This window comes from Dunckerocampus dactyliophorus, chromosome 15 (assembly GCF_027744805.1).
Source record: "Dunckerocampus dactyliophorus isolate RoL2022-P2 chromosome 15, RoL_Ddac_1.1, whole genome shotgun sequence".
NCBI lineage: Eukaryota > Metazoa > Chordata > Actinopteri > Syngnathiformes > Syngnathidae > Dunckerocampus > Dunckerocampus dactyliophorus.
In genome coordinates this window covers 22,506,392-22,523,354 of record NC_072833.1, presented here as the reverse complement: position 1 = coordinate 22,523,354, position 16,963 = coordinate 22,506,392, and the positions used below count along the sequence as shown (strand labels likewise).

At 43.8% G+C, this 16,963-nt stretch overlaps 1 protein-coding gene across 4 annotated transcripts; it reads right to left on the bottom strand.

The window, feature by feature from the left end:
- Positions 1–4: 4 nt before the first annotated feature.
- tbc1d30 (TBC1 domain family, member 30) lies at positions 5–16,499 on the bottom strand. Of its 4 annotated transcripts, XM_054800397.1 has the most exons (15): positions 15,914–16,499; positions 14,393–14,557; positions 11,395–11,456; positions 10,062–10,127; positions 9,867–9,992; positions 9,584–9,769; positions 9,442–9,511; positions 3,402–3,500; positions 2,761–2,929; positions 2,550–2,655; positions 2,373–2,479; positions 2,164–2,303; positions 1,896–2,102; positions 1,749–1,799; positions 5–1,375 (listed from the first exon to the last, which is right to left on the bottom strand). In XM_054800397.1, exons 1-15 carry the CDS (start codon positions 16,332–16,334, stop codon positions 297–299), a joined length of 3,054 nt encoding a protein of 1,017 aa, XP_054656372.1. In that variant the 5' UTR covers positions 16,335–16,499; the 3' UTR covers positions 5–296. The 4 variants fall into 4 exon arrangements, with proteins under 4 accessions (XP_054656372.1, XP_054656375.1, XP_054656373.1 ...); XM_054800400.1 differs by lacking the exon at positions 1,749–1,799 and having other exon boundaries at positions 15,914–16,498; XM_054800398.1 differs by lacking the exons at positions 14,393–14,557; positions 15,914–16,499 and adding an exon at positions 12,218–12,715.
- Positions 16,500–16,963: the final 464 nt, after the last annotated feature.

Sequence of the window (16,963 nt, the reverse complement as noted above, 5' to 3'; positions counted from 1 at the left end):
AGTAGCACGTCCTTTGCCGTTTATTGTGTTTACATTCCTCATGGTGTTCAACAGTCGCGATGCTAGGTTACATACTCTGCTTCTGAGAGCCTCCAACAGAAACGTGGGTCGCATGTTTTCTCTTCTTGGCATAGAAACAAGTGGATGGCTAAAGGTTCCTTCAGTGTGTATTCCTATTAGTGTTCCGGTACGGTCCAGACAGACCTGCATAGGCAAGGAAAAGCTCAGCCAAACACTGAAGAGACTTTGCTCGATATTCAGGAGGCAACATGGTGTGACTGACTGGAGGGGGGTTCTCAGCGTCTCCTGGTTGTGCTAGTTGTGCTGCTACAGTTGCGGCTCAGCTGGGGGAAGTGGACGGTGGGCGTCCTAGAGGTCGGGCCGTAGAGGCCGAGGTTTCGGGCTGCTGCGGACTTCCTGGGCATCTTCACACAGGGGAACGGCGAGAAGACCTGCACCTTCGTGGTGGTGGTAGCGGACGTGAAGGACGGCGTGGACGGTGATGCAGGGATGTAAGATCGAGATGATGAGCCGACGGACGAAAGCGACGGCGTGGAGGGGGAGGGTGTGTTGTAGAAGGAGGAGCCCTGGTGAGGTGTGGCGGAAGTAGGGTGATGGGCAGAGCTTTGGGGTGGGGTGGAAGGCGGTGTGGGGGAGGAGGACGGCTCGGCGGATGCTAACGTAGACACTGGTGAAAGTGAGGGACTCAGAGTGGAAGGTGAAGAAGAAGTGACACAGGTGTGAGGCGGCGGTGGTGCAATCGCGGGAAAATGTCTGTCAGAGCTCTCAGAACCCGACGAGTCCTTGTGCCTAATTGAAGATGGCGGCGGTGGAAGAGGGACAGGCTGTGTATCAGAGGTCATGTTTGTAGGTTTGTCCTCCAGGCCCATAGAATCTAGTTGCACCTCCACCTCCCACACCTCTGTCACATCAGGAACATTCTGCTGAGCATCCTCACATGCTGGACCTGGAGGTGAAGACTCAGAGGAGACACTCCCCTCCGCAAAGCCCTCACCACCCCTGCACTCCTCCGTCTCCACATTCTCCTCATCCACTTCCTCTGAATCTCCAAACCCCAGCTGAGCTCGAGCCCTCGCCACATTCCTACGGTGAACTCGCACGTGAGCTCGCCAAGGAGACCCCGCCCCGCCTCCCGAGCTCCCCGAAGACACGCTACTGTTGGACGGCAGAGATCCGCAGCGTTGCCTGCACGGAGAGCCTCGCGTCTGGGATAAAGGAGCAGGTCGAATCCCCGGTAGAGTAGAAGTGGAAGCCCAAGGAGCGGCAATGGGCTTCCGACCCAGAAGCAGATGGTTGATGACGGTGCTGGAGGGGTTGAGCTGGGACGCCAGGACGCGAGTGGCGGGACACTTGTCTGTCAATTAAACATAGGACAAAATTAGCACCTACATCCGCCACCAGGTGGTGCACTCACACAGAAGCTGACCTTTGGAGTCTAAAACTCTTTCATAACAAGTCCAGCAGCAGATTAGTGGGACAACATGTTAGTGGAGCACCATGTGACCAAGAACACATTCAGACATTGATTAGGAAAGAAAAGTTATTGATATAAGTTACTGACTGTCACTGATATAAAAAATTGACTTTCGGGTTGTTTGCTGCAGTGAAGACGCCATACAGTAGAAACCACTTTTTAACTTCTTGATGAATTCGAAAGTGTTGATTATTTCACTGATTTGCACCCTTTAAATTAGGATCACAAGAGTTTGGATGTTTGCAATCTGTACCGTCACTTTGATGGAGAAGCCCTGGACGTGTCCTCACGTCAGCTCCAGCTCCTACAAGTCACAATCTGAGGTTAAACCTGCACGCCCCACACTCACTTTGACTCCGCCCACTGCCTAACATAAAAGTAGACTGGGCCCTCCCCTCACCTGTGCGTATGCATAGCTGCATGGCCTGCTGCTGCTGCCGCCTCGTGATGCGAGCGTACTGCTTCTTGAGCGCGCTGATGTCCGTGCTCATCCTCTCCATCATCATGCTGTTGATGGCCGCCTGATGCTCCGCCCTGGCGCCGCCCCCTGCTCCTCCCACCGCTCCCGGACTCAGCTCCGCGATGTTCCCACGCTCGGCTTGCTGGTCTGGAGGGAGGCGACAATCAGTCCTCATGTTTCCGCATGTAAAAAAAAGCCAAGTGCCGACCTTTCAGGTGTTTCTGGTAGCGCTGGAGCTCCGGCGCCAGCAGGCCTCCCAGCGGTCCCAGACAGCCCAGCGCCGTCATCATGGAGTCTTCACCAGCCAAGTCAACATCATCATCGTCACTCTCGCGGCCGCCGTGATTGCTGCCGACAAAAACACAAACCTTGCCGCTTAAACGCACAACTTCCTGTTTCATGTGCGACCTCGGTCACCTTCCGTTGGGCTTGACCGACGTTGGGAAGGGCGTGATGTTGTAGGTGTATTTCTCCCTCAGCTCAGCCAGCTGAGGGAACGGGAACGTCGCCATGCCATAAACCTCCTTAAAAGGATGGAGAGGCTGTTATAGCACCACCTGTTACATAACACTCTCTTTATTTTCTTTAGTTCACCTGTATGAGCTCAGGAGGATGAATGAGGTTGTGATCCAGCATCTCCTGAGTTAGACAACCCATGGTGCTGTAGAACTCATCGGCCGTCTGACAGTACATTATCCTCCTGGACGGACACGGGCAGAAGAGACCAGGACCGCAGAATTTCATTTACAGAGGTTAAAATGAAGGTCAGAGGTCCAAGGAAGTAGAAGCGAAATGATCCACTCACTCTCCCAGTGTCTCCCAGATGGCGAGCGCCACCCGGAACAACACCTCCGAGCCCTCAAAGAAAACCGAGTCCCATATCTTGAGTACGGTGGCCGCTGGCAAGCAAGTGGCAAACATGGTGAGGAACCACTGCATGGTGAAGACGTTGGTGAGCGGCGGCTCGTAGCTGCCTGGTGAGTGGGACGTTAACGCCGGGTGAGTTATGCGCCGCGCATAAACAACCCGCATGCTGTTTGAGAGCAGTGGCTCCCAAACTTTTCACAGTCTGCTATACCCCTTCAGGACCTGAAGACCTGAAGCCATGTACGCACTACTATATGATAATATAAAAACTACAATATTTTTATAGAATCTTTTACATTTATATTAATTATATGATTATATATATATATATGTATTTCGTTTTTTTTGGAAAAGAAAATCTTTACAGAAAAGCAAGTCCTTCGTAATTGTCCTGTAATTGAGCACTGTGCAGGCGCTGTTCACACAATGAGACGTTCAAGCGCACTGTGTAACTGCATCACAGACTTTCAGACGCCAATGCAGTCACTCTGTTTTTCATTTTTATTCACCCACCTCCTTTGACAATTTACATACCCCACTTTGGGAAGCTAGGTTTTAGAGGAAATGATCATGTCATACCTCCCGCCTCCCTGTTGGCCGCCTTCTGGAGGTGGTGCAGGTGTTGGGACAACCTGGGAAGCTTCACACGCAGCAGGTCTCGGAACACCGCCATGTCCACTGATGGAGACAGACACGGTTTAGCCACAGAAGTCCTTACAGGTAAATCATTTTGAAATACGTATTTTTAAAATACGAAGAAAGCACGTGATCTGAGGAAGCAAGGAAAGATTCAAGGAACATGGAGTGCAAACTGCAAAATCTTTATCAAAGCAAATGGAGGACCAGAGGCCAGAGTTCTTGTTGTCAAAGACATCAAGGACCTAGAAAGATATTGAGGTCTCCCAACATGGAGGAAAACAGCTTCAATATGCTACAAGAAGATCTACAACTGGACACTTTTTACTTTACAGATCACAAACAATTGGATATGGAAAAAGACATTGATCCGGACTTAAATTTTTTCTCTCACATTACAAACGACTGCCGTTATTATACGGAGGAGCAATACAACAACAGCTTCATCAACGACGACAAGTTATCCATCATCCACATAAATAGCAGAAGCTTGAACGCAAACTTTACTAATATTAAACAAAACTTGAATCAATTCAAAGAACCTTTCAAAGTAATAGCAATCTCAGAAACTTGGATCAATGCTAACAAAGGAATGGACTTCGAGCTAGAAGGATATGAAATGACGTGTGCAAACAGGAACAATGCAAATGGAGGAGGTGTGGCCGTATACGTGGACAAACATCTGAACTACAAAATGGTAAAGAATATGTCATTTGTCATTGATAACATTTTAGAATGTATAACAATTGAAATCTGTAAAGAAAAAAGCAAAAATGTGTTAATAAGTTGTGTATACAGAACTCCAAAGTCAAAAATTGGAATATTTGAGGATTGGATTCAGACAACGTTTACAGACATAGGTCAAAAAACTATTTTTTTATGTGGAGACTTCAATATTGACCTTTTGAACTCACACAAGTGCAAGGAAATAGACGACTTCACAGATACAATGTATAGTTTGAGTTTATATGCTAAAATCATTAGACCAAGTAGAATAACAGACCACTGTGCCACCCTCATCGATAATATATTCACCAATGACTTTGATAACAACACCATCAGTGGCCTGCTAATTAGTGAAATCAGTGATCATCTTCCAGTGTTCACAATTTACAATGAACATTATAAGAAAAGACAGGCGGAGGCAAAAAAGACTTTTCAAAGATTGCGTACAGAGGACAACATCCGTGCCTTCAAGATAGGACTAGAAGAACAAAGTTGGGAGAGTGTCTACAGTGCAACAGATGTGGATGAGGCATATGACAGCTTCCTTGGTACTTATGTATATGGAGCTCTACGATAAGAACTGTCCCTGGCAAGAAAAGTCCAAGAAGCAAAAGAAAAACAACCAGCCATGGATGACAAAAGGACTAAAAAACGCCTGTAAGAAGAAGAACACATTATACATCTGTGTAGGCTCTCAGTCGTACAGGAGTTGTCCACCGAGGGAAAGGCTTCTTGAGACGTCATCTGTACTTCTGTGAAGAAGGTGTCGGACGTTTCGCTCCTCATCCGAAGAGCTTCGTCAGCGAACTAACAAGTGCTGGTAGCCTAGGCCTTAAATACAGTAAGAGTGGGCGGAATTGGTGTGCCAACACCCTCCTCCTATTGGTTCCTTACACTAAGCCTGGGCGGAGTAGTGGTATAATCCTCTCCTGCTATTAACACCTCCGATAAAAGGGAAGTGTCGCTCCCTGAGTTGGGTATGAACGACTCTGATACTCGTTAGCATCTATTGTTCTGGCTCGGCCCTGGCTCCACCTCATTTGAAAGACTAAGAGCTGTGGGTTTTGGTCTCAGTAACCTGCTGAACACAGGGTCCAAATTAAACCTCAAACCACCATTCCGATTCAATGATGGGTTCTGTTGTTTGACAAAAATAGCTTCCTTTACTCCTCTTTCAAACCATCTGTTTTCTTTGGCCAAAATCTTTACATCGCTGTTCTGAAAAGAGTGATTGGTTGCTTTAAGGTGTAGATGTACTGCTGATTGAGGACCACTAGAATTGTCCCTGCGATGTTGATAAAGCCTTTTTTGGAGCATTTGCTTACTGTAGTTTCCCCAATGTAGTGCTCTTTGCATTCCTCATCTTTACAGTGGATGGAATAGACCACATTGCTTTGTTTCTGGTTTGGAGCCTTGTCTTTAGGATGCACTAATTTTTGTCTCAGGGTATTTACTGGTTTGAAATAGGTAGGAATTTTGTGTTGCCATAAGATCCTCTGGAGTTTTTCAGAGACCCCCGCTACATAAGGGACTACCACTCCTCTCCTTTTTGCTTCTGTGGGCTTTTGGGTTTCTTTCCCTACTCTCTTCTTTTGACATTTGTTCAAAGCCCACCGCGGGTACCCACAGGTTGAGAGCGCTCTCTGGACATGTTGTGTCTCCTTTTTCCTTCCCTCAGCACTAGTTGGTATTTGTTCCGCTCTATGTTGGAGGGTCCTAATAACCCCTAGTTTATGTTGTAGTAGATGGTTTGATTCAAAAAGCAAGTATTGGTCGGCCTGTGTTCGCTGACGAAGCTCTTCGGATGAGGAGCGAAACGTCCGACACCTTCTTCACACAAGTACAGATGACGTCTCAAGAAACACATTTACAGGACATTCCTCATTCAACAAACTAAAGAAGCAGAACAAAAGTATAAGACTTACAAAAATAAGTTGACAACTATCTCGAGAGCGTGTAAGAGGGAATATTATAGTCCTGTACTAAGGTTTAAGGTTTAAGGTTTAAGAAAGCAGACTACCCCCACTATTTCATGGTTGGAAACACTTACAGGAATGACATGAATGCTGTAGTTGAAATGTTTAATGATTATTTTGTAAATATTGGACCAAAACTGGAAGAAGAAATTCCAAAACAAGACACAATTGATGAAGGGAATGATATCATTGATAGGAATCTTAATTCTATGTTTCTCACTGCTGTAACCAAAAAGGAGATCACTGACATTGTTAAACATTTTAAGGCAAAAACATTAACTGATTGTCATGGAATCGAAATGGAAACAGTTTAAAGGGTCATCAATGAGATCGCAGACCCGTTAACATATATTAGTAACTTATCATTTCAGACTGGAATATTTCCTAGCAAAATGAGAACAGCCAAGGTGGTTCCAATTTTCAAAAAAGGAGACAAACACCAATTTACAAATTATCGGCCAGTTTCCTTGTTACCACACTTCTCTAAAATTGTGGAGAAGCTATTTAATAATAGGTTGGACAAATTTATTAATAAGAATGAATTATTTGCTAGCAGTCAATATGGTTACAGAGCCAACATTTCAACTTCTATGGCACTGATCGAAATCACGGAGGAAATCACTACTGCTATAGACAACAGAAGATGTGCAGCAGCAGTATTCATGGATCTGACAAAAGCCTTCGATACAATTAATCACAATATCTTAATTTCAAAATTAGAAAGGTACGGAATTAGAGGATTAGTTTTGAATTGGGTTAAAAGCTATCTAGCAAAGAGGAAACAATTTGCAAACTAGGAGAATATACATCTGGGAGTTTATACACCACGTGTGGAGTACCCCAGGGGTCCATACTGGGACCAAAACTGTTTAATTTGTATATCAACGACATTTGTAAAGTAACAAACAACTTAAAATTGGTCTTATTTGCGGATGATACCACCACTTTCTGTTCTGGTGAAAGCACACAAGAGCTCATTAAAAAGGTCAAGGATGAAATGGTCATATTAAAATCATGGTTCGACAAGAACAGATTATCCCTGAATTTAAGTAAAACTAAAATAATGCTATTCGGTAATAGCAGAAAGGATACGTACGACCAAATACAAATTAATGGAGTGGACATTGAAAAAGTGGAAGAATATAAATTCCTTGGGGTTGTAATAGATGAAAAAATGAGTTGGAAATCTCATATTAAATATATACAACAAAAGGTGGCGAGAAATATCTCTATATTGAATAAAGCAAAATATGTTCTTGATCAAAAATCACTCCACACTCTGTACTGTTCCTTAGTATTACCATATCTAACGTATTGTGTGGAGATATGGGGAAATAATTACAAAAGCAATCTTCACTCACTCACTGTACTGCAAAAAAGATCTGTGAGGATAATTCATAATGCCAAGTATAGAGAACATACAAACCCTTTATTTTTAAAATCACAGATATTAAAATTCGCAGATTTAGTACACTTTCAAACCGCTAGAATAATGTATAAAGTTAATAACAACTCGTTACCAAAAAACCTAATAAAGTATTTCTCAATCAGAGAGGAGAAATATGATCTTAGAGGAAAATTAAACTTAAAACATTTATACGCGAGAACAACGCTGAAAACCCACAGCATTTCCGTGTGTGGAATTAAATTATGGAACGGATTGAGTAAAGAACTCAAACAATGTACAGAGATGAGCAAATTCAAAAACCAATACAAGCAGTTGATGTTTGCTAAATACAAGGCAGAAGAGTCTTGACCATCACAATGATTGTTCTGTCAGGTTTGTTATTTTTTTGTTTATAAAAAAAAAAGTTTTGTTCTTTATTCATATTTATTATAAGCATTTATTTATTTATCTATTATTATTAGTATTACCATTATTATTAATGTATATATGTGTATATATATATATATATATATATATATATACACACACCACCTTTATAGAAGGGCCACCTGCCTATAGCAGCCACTGAAAAATCTCCCCCAGCAAATGTACATGTTATAGACCCTGTGTATAGCAGTCACCTGTCCAACGCAGCCAGCAGCCACCCATTTTGTCTCCCTTGGTCAATATCTGACTGCATATAGCGGCCAAATTACCGACTCAAGTAGAAGCTTCATGCACAAAAAAGTTTTGTTTTTCAATCAATGAAGCCGTCGTGTGTAGACTTTAATTACTGAGTCCTAACTCAGTCACAATCATTCACAAGATCCACACAAACTGTCAGTTGTTCCACATAAAAAGCCGTCTTCTTTTGAGCTTGCTATTTCCTGGTCAAACATGTAACTTTAAGAGCATTTGCACCAAAACATTACCGCAAAGTAGGCTGGGAACAGGACGTGCTCCCAGCGACGCTACAATAAAAAAAAAAAAAAAACATATGCTAGCATGCATGCGGCAGCGGGAGCAAAACTGAGTTCGGTTGTACTTAACTGAAGTATTTTATCAGTTATCAGTTATTATTAAGCCTCTAGCTTCCTTTTAGTAAGTAAAAACCTTGGCTATGATTGCACTACATTGTCATGTAGACCTACAAAGTCCACTTGGAAGAACAAGAGGTGAATAAATGTATTGCAACTGATGTGAAACTGATGAGGGGTAGGATTAAATAAGCTTTGCTTCTTCCTACTCCTTTTTGGACATGCAAAATTGTGAATTGTACTATGTGATGTGCTACTGTTTGACTCATGCATGTTCAGGATTAAAACCATGAACCATGATAATAACAAGCCTAGTAGTGCTGTACAACTTTTATCAACAGTCCGCAGTGCCATCTACTGGTCAACATTATTATTTTTTTTTTTTTTTCCTTTTTTCCTCTACTGGTCAACATTCAAACTGGACACCAACCTGTCTATAGAGGCCACTTGTCTATAGCAGCCACTTTTGCAGACTCCCTCTAGTGGCCGCTATAGACAAGTTTGACTGTGTGTGTGTGTGTATATATATATATATATATATATATATATATATATATAAATATAAATATATATATATATTTTTTCTTCCTTTGGGAGGGGTGTCTTACCGTTATCTATTATGTATTATCCTGACTATTACAGAAAACATGACATGGAATGCAGGAAGTGAACTACATGTACTGTACAAGATGTAGATTTGGATGGGGGGTAGGATTAAATAAGCTTTGCTTCTTCCTACTCCTTTTGGACATGTGGAACTATGAAAAAAATGATTCATGAGATGTATTCCATTGTAACCTTCATGTTCAAATAAACTAAACCAAACCAAACCAAAATATGAATAGTTTTGTATTTACCTGACAACGCCCGCAGGTTGTTGGCAAAGTAACTCTCAGGAAGCACTTTGTCAATCAGGTAGATCATCACCTGAGCACACAGCAACAGAGGGAGTTGTAGTTCAGGGTTAAAAAAAGGGCATAGATAAAAGGCTACGGTCACCTTCAACGCATCACTCTCATCACCCTCTGTCACCTCCAGAATGAGCGCTGCCAGCACGTTGAAGCCTTGGCAGTAGCCCACTGTTTTGTTCCAGCGGGCATATGCCAGCAGCACACGCTTCAGCACCACCCTGTCCTGCTCCCCCTCCTGGCCGCAGTAAGAACTGCAGCCTGTCCTGTGGAGGTCCTGGAGGTGAGGCACGTTTTAGACTATTGAGGGCGTCACTTTAAAAGAAAAAAAAATGCAAATATGTCTTTTCCACAGCTCCCAATTTGCTGGTTACCTTGACGATCTGGATGCCCAGCGAGTCGTCGTCCGGGTTGCTGCGCTCGTTGAAAGCAAAACGAAGCGTCTTGTCCCAATCGATGGAGATGCTGTGGAGGTACTGGTCAGCCAGAGTCAGCCACACCTGTACACACAAACGCCACTGCTGCAAACCTTTCTTTCCATGTCTGCATCCTGCTGACATACAACTCACCCTCTTCCTCCATTCCTTGGGGATTCCAGTGGGAAGTCTGGCCACAGCTTTGAGGGCGTCGTACCACTGCACCACACACAAAACACATATTTTAACAACGCTTCTTCAGTAGATCCTTGGTGCTATTTGCGCTTCCGAGGGCACCCACGGATGGTGAAAAATTGCAAGTTAATCCCTCATTTATCACGGTTAACTGGTTCCGTGATAACTTCATTTAAGCAAAGTAGGATTCCTTACTTATAAATGGAATATTTTCATAATTAGGCCATGGAAAACCTGTTAAGACCTTCTCAATACAGTTTTTAACATTATTAGAAACCGCTAGGCATGAAATAACACCCCCATAGTCACCTTTACACACCATTACCCAATATAGTAGACATAATAACAAAAAATAAGACATTTAAGACAACAAAATAAGATTTGTGATTGTGCGTGTTGCTGTAAATGTGTGTCCGATGCTAGGGGACAGGAAGTGACGTCGGGGGTTCAGGATTGAGTTTTAGCTTGCTGTGGGTTACGGCCACAACAGTAGCACAAGGATTATTGTGTCTGTTGTGTCATTCAAACCTGCAATAAAAGCCTGTTGTTCCGGCGATCAAGTCTGGTGCTTGTGTGTCTCACTGAACATTACAGTAACATTACTGTGATCCGTCATCATCACAACATCTTTGAAAATGTCTTTTGAATGCCTTATATTGTATTTTACTTAATTTGGCCATTTTCATGCTTGAAAATGCTTCATTTAGAAAAAAAGCTTTTTTTTTGGTACTGATAATGGTCCGTATTCAACTGCAAAACATGATTTATGATTTGAAAAACCGCGATAGATTGAAGTGAAATTCAAAGCGTAAGTGGCGAGGCCCATAAAAATGCCTATTTTTGACACACGGCTCGCTCCACCCCCTCCGAACCTTCCTGCTAGCTTGACGTTCTCCTAAAATAGCTACTCAACACTAATGAATGACAATCTAAGATGATCCACGAACAGATGGAATCTGAGTCACGGTGTAGAATTTATACAAAAGTTTTCCCTTTGGTTTTATTAGAGCACTACTACGATGCCTTCAAGGACGGTCGAGCAAAGTGTGAAATCTCACCGCTTGACAAAAAAACAAAAAGGTATATAAATGTAAAAATTATCACCCGTTTATAAATTATTACCGGCTTACAGTGAATCAGATGAATTTTCTGTGGAAAAAACGTCCTATTTTAAGGGTAAAAAAATATATTTTTTTACCAATAATTTGTAGGAATGTGTGGAGCCACGGTACACAATATTTATACACATGTAATGTAAGCTTCAATGTTCTTGGGTTATTTGGGTGTTCACCTGCTGGAATCCATTCTTCCCCACAGATGGCTCAATGGTGAACTTCAGCCTCGTGTCCACTCCTGGCAACACAAACGATAGGATGTCACGGTAAAGCAAAGATTACTTCACTGGCTTTTACGGTGTAAAAAATAAAAATAAAAAATCTGAAGTTTAGAGTTGGTTGCCAAATTCAAACAAAGATTGAGTCACATGACATAGGAAGAGTCGCTGTCCTTTTGCACTGTGGTCCTGACTCAAACTTCCACACGCAATCACTCATCACTGAACACTCATCAGCCCAGCAGGGAGACAAGGAGGACATTAAAAATGGAGACGGAAGCTTCCAGCAATGATTCACCGAGCTTTGAGCGGTCAAATTGGACTTTAATGTCTGAGAGATTAAAAATAGAAAACCTGCTTGGTTCGTCTCGGTCGCTTTGTCCAGCGCCATTCCTGTCAGATTCGACTCTGCCGAGAGCTTTGGAGGAGGATTAAAGCGGAAACCACGCCCACTCTGGCTGCCAATCGCAGATTAGTGACTACACTACACTCAGCCTTTCTAAAGGTAATACTGCACTGCGGTATTATTATTATTACTATTATTAGTGTGTCTGAAGCACACCTTACTGTGAACTGTGATTGGACACAAAATCAGAAATCAAATCAGATCAGATCATCTGTACCGTTGCCAGCCACTGGGGGGCAAACTTGCACGGTAAATCTCGGGACTGCTATGGTATATTGTGATGCGTTACTGACGTCAACGCTCCGCATTCACACATTACAACGTTCAAGTTGTATCTAACGAGTATTTCGACGTTCGCTTCCGTGTTCGGGTCACCTGGCTCCAGCGTGCACAGCAGCCGGGGGGCGCTCCTCGATATGCCGTTCCTCTTCTTGAGGACGCTGCTGATGATGTTACCGACCCCTCCCGACGCCTGCTGCCGCTGCCTGCCACCCGCCCGCGGCCTCCTGCCGGCGACGGACGCCGAGGAGGAAGCGGCGGCGGCGGCGGCGAGACGCTCCTGCCGCATGCTGACCCAAAAGAAGTCCGTCCAGTCAACTCATGGTTACGATCCCGGAAACGGCCTGAACATAATGATCGATACCGGCCCTCGCCTTTCTCTCTCTCTCGCAAACTACAACAAAAAACAAAGGACGACCACTTCCGCGTTTAACACGAACACACAGCGAAGATTCTGGAAGCAAAATGGTCCAATTTCAACGTGTACAACGACAGAAATGATGCCGATCCTCTTCCTCGTCTTCTCTTCCTCCTCCTCTTTTTAGCATCATCAGGAGGAGGTGCAAGGATGCTGAGCAGCATCGGGATGGAGGGAGGAGATGCAGCACGAGGGAGAGCTCATCCCTTCACTTCCTGAAAAACGCCTTTTTTTTTTTAAACCCTCCATATCAGGGGTAGGGAACCTACGGGCTCGGGGCCATATGTGGCTCTTTTGATGACTGCATATGGCTCTCAGACATTTCTTAACATGATAACATTTATTTATTTGAAAAAAAATTTGCTGACACTTTAATGTAAAACATTACAGAAATCAGCGTTAAAAGTGTACTCCCGTTTCCGGGTCATGTTGCTTGTTGTTGAGTTGTGCGGAGAGTAAACGGGTGCCACCTACCTCGAGTCCTGTCTCGTTGTGAATCGCATCTCCACATTTGGTGACCCTCGACGTGGGTACAAATGTCAACTGACAACAGAGACAACGAGCTAACAAGTTAGCTAACGCCGGTGCTGTGTGCGGTACAAGCCGGGTTCCGACTAACACAGGACGTGACGAAGTATTTCCACGTATTGGTGGCGCTGGATGCCTCGATGATGGCAAGTACGGAGCCCATAGGCCTATATATACAAAGCAGTTTTTCATTATCGATTTTCATTGTAGGGTAAAGCCCGATACCCATATCAACTGACATTTCTTTTTTTTACATTTTTATGCCAATATCGGTGGGCCGATATTATCGGACATCCCATTTTCTAGTGCAATGTGGGTGGCCAGAGCCAAAGCCTTCTGATATTTTCCGGGTTAGACACCAAAACTCGATTATTATAGGATAATACACTAGCCTAACCGAGTCATTGAGATGTCAAGAAGTAAACTTCCCTCCTTCAATCAAATATTCAGCAAGCTAATTCTGCAGCACAAACACTTTTGACGAAAAAGATGGTGAAAAGAAAGAAAGATCCGGAGTACGGTTCAAAACCATGCAGCACCGGATGTCTAAGAAGTATTTTATTATTATTGGCTAGCTTCAATATCACAATGTTATTAAAGAAAGAATAAATTCAAAGACCTATTGTATACTAAAATTGTTGGTCTTAATTAAAAATGCACATATTTAGTTGTATTCAATGGTTAAAAATATTATATGGCCCTCACGGAAATATATTTCAAAATATGGGATGTTCATGGCTCTCTCAGCAAAAAATGTTTCCGACCCCTGCACCATATGTACTGTGGACCGATCCACATTAGGACTGTTTTCAGTTTCACCACAACGAAACATGCTCCAAGTACTGGCCACTTCATTAGGTACCCCACCTGATGACATCCAATGGAAACATTTCCAAAGAATAGAAGTGAATAAATAAATGAGAAACAAATGTATTAGCAATTGATGGGAAACAAAGAGGGGATAGGATTGAATAAGCTCTGATTCTTCCTACTCCTATTGGACATGTACTGTAGACTTGCCAATTGTAATTGTGTGATGTATACCAGGGCCGCCGTTTGCCAGAAAAGGCAGCAGCTGTACCATTACACTCTCACCTCGGCAGCAGTGCACATCCTTTGCACTTTTTCCAAGAATGGACCCCCTTGCAAAAGCATGCATTATTTGCTAATTGGAGTCAACTGTCCATACAGGCGTGAATGTTTGTATATACAGTATGTGTGCTGTGATTGACAGGTGTCCAGGGTGTACCCCGGTGTACCCTAATGAAAAATGAGTCATACTGAAAGCTGTTCCTAATATTAAACGGAGCGTCGACTTTTCTTACGTCTTTTCTGCGAGACCGCTTGCAGGCACGCCGTGACAATGTCGTAGTTCTTATGCAGTTTGTGGATGAGGCGATCTCGCCGCTTCAGCTGGCGAATGAGCTTCGCCGACTGCACGCCCGTGCGGTACTTCACCTCCTGGATGATGGCACGCAGCTCCTCCGGCGCTGAGACACACACACACACACACAGACTGTAATGTAACAACACGTTTCTCTCCGTATCGTAACATCGACACCAAAAAAACCCACCAACACAAAACAAAAGCTACGGGAAAATGCCACAAATGGCAAAAACATGCAAAAAAACCCCAAAACAACTGCATGAGAGAAATGCTGCAAGTTGACGGAATAAAAAGGATGCTAGCCAGAGTATCAGGGTTTCCAGACCTGCGCTAACATTCGCTACTGAACGTAAATCAGTTGCTGTATAATATTGTGAAATATTACTGTCAAAGTTTAACAACATAAAATGTACATTTTTTTTATTTTTATGTTTAAAGGCGAACATCCCTCAGGTGTGGCGCCCCTTGTAGCGTTTATGCAATTGCAGCATTTTCCCCTTGCACTTGTTTTATGGTCTGTGTGTTTTTGGATTACTCCTGTGTTTAATGTCACCCTCCACACCAATGGGGGGCGGCAGAGAACCGTGTCAGGGAGCTCAATCCGCACTATTTTCACTTTTGAGAGCATGAGTACTTTCACGCTGAGTCATACAGCATAATGCAGTACACCGTCAGTACCAGGATGTTGCACTCATGTAGCAGAAGAGGAGGGACTAACCCGAGTGCTTGCAATTCACAATTAAAAAAAGGGAGAGAAGAAGAGGAAGGGTGTAAATAATGCCGTCATCATTTCCTGTAAGTGTGCAATGACAGTAATGGATTCGGGACAGGGCGCCCTCAGGAACCAAGTACCCTCATTTGAAGTGTAAGTAGAGAAGTGTGCAAACAGAAACACAACCTGAAGACGTCAGGAAGTGCAGTGTTTAACTTGACCCAGGGTCACATGACTAGTGGGCAAACTGAACCCCCCCAACCTTCCCCTGCAGGCCTGCCTGTGTTTACTCAGTGAGGAAACAATAGCATTAGCATTAGCTGTCAACACACTCATTAGCCTTGTCGTCCTGTGTTTTTTTTTGTTTTTTTAATATCCCGACGAACGAATGACGGGACATTCCAGAAGGTCAGCAGCTGGGTCAAAGCTCTATCTTCAAGCTTAGCACCCCCTGTTGGTGTGGAGATGACAGCTAGATACAGTAGATACTTTATCCATGTCCAAAAGAAATAGTTGCCCCTGCAGAAACAACTTGTCCACACCCTAAGTGAATAATTCAACGCCAGTAATTTCACACTGCTTCCGATTACCACAAAGCATGCAATTAGAAAGTTTACTCTCAGCGTTAAAAGCTTAAAATTATCCAACAACAATAATTGTTTCTATAGCAACATAAAACACTTTACTTTAATTTCATGCTAAATAAGTAAATACAGTCCTATGTGTGCAATCTGGTGCTTCTCTGACCTTTCTGGTCCAGGTAGTGGACCTGATGCCTCCTGGTGTGCTTCTCCTGGAGCTCCTGGAGGAAGCTGGACCCCGTGTTGCATCGACCCAGAAAGGCGTCCGGTCCAGACGCCTCGGTGGAACTGTCCCAGCTGTCCACGTTCCTCCTGCCGCCACTGTACGTCTCGTAGAGCTCCACCAGCAGGCGGTCCACGATGGACGTCCTCGGGGCTCGGACTTCTGGGTCGCAGCTGGAGAACACCGAGCCGGCGGGGACCTCCTGCAGCGGCGCCGGGGACGATGGTGCGTCACCGGGCGCCTCGTAGGAACTCGTCCACTGCTGGAAGCCAGAGAAGTCCTCCGAGTTGACCAAAGTGTCCTCAGCGTCGCATATGTCAACTTCCAGGAGTTCGCTGGCGTGGAACTTCACCTCAGACGCCATGTTTGTCTTGGCTGAGGTGACGTCAACTAGTCCAACACCGAGAAAGTTTGTTGTCGAGAAGATTGTGGAGTCTCCATTTCTCACGCCTGACACTTTTCTTGCTTCCTTCCTCAACGTTTCACTTCCCCGCCTGCCTGCTAGCAATCAGACGGCCCCCTCCTCCAAACTTTAATGCCTTGCACGACAGGTAAGACTGCTTTCATCGGCCAATCAGAGCCAAGCTCCAAAACACTAAACCAACCAATCCGGTTTGTGCGTGAGTGCTGGGCCGCTGCCGTTAGACGCAGCAAGTTAGTCATGTGACAAATAACTAAAACCTCTTCAGCAGGTGCACACACCTGCACGTTAGAAAGCAGAAATATTGACACTAACATCCAGTGTTGGGACGTAACGGGTAATCTAATATAAATACAATGTTAATATAGTAATCTAATTAATATAATATAAATATAGTTATTTTAATATTTTACGGATAGCCACTGTAACGGCAATTAAGTTAATAAATAAAACGAAATATATAAAAACAATAAAGACAATGGAAAAAAAGATTGACACATCCATGGATGTTTGGTTACTGTTTTCTTAACCAATAAAATCCAAATTAAGTATGTGGACACACCGTAGCCCTC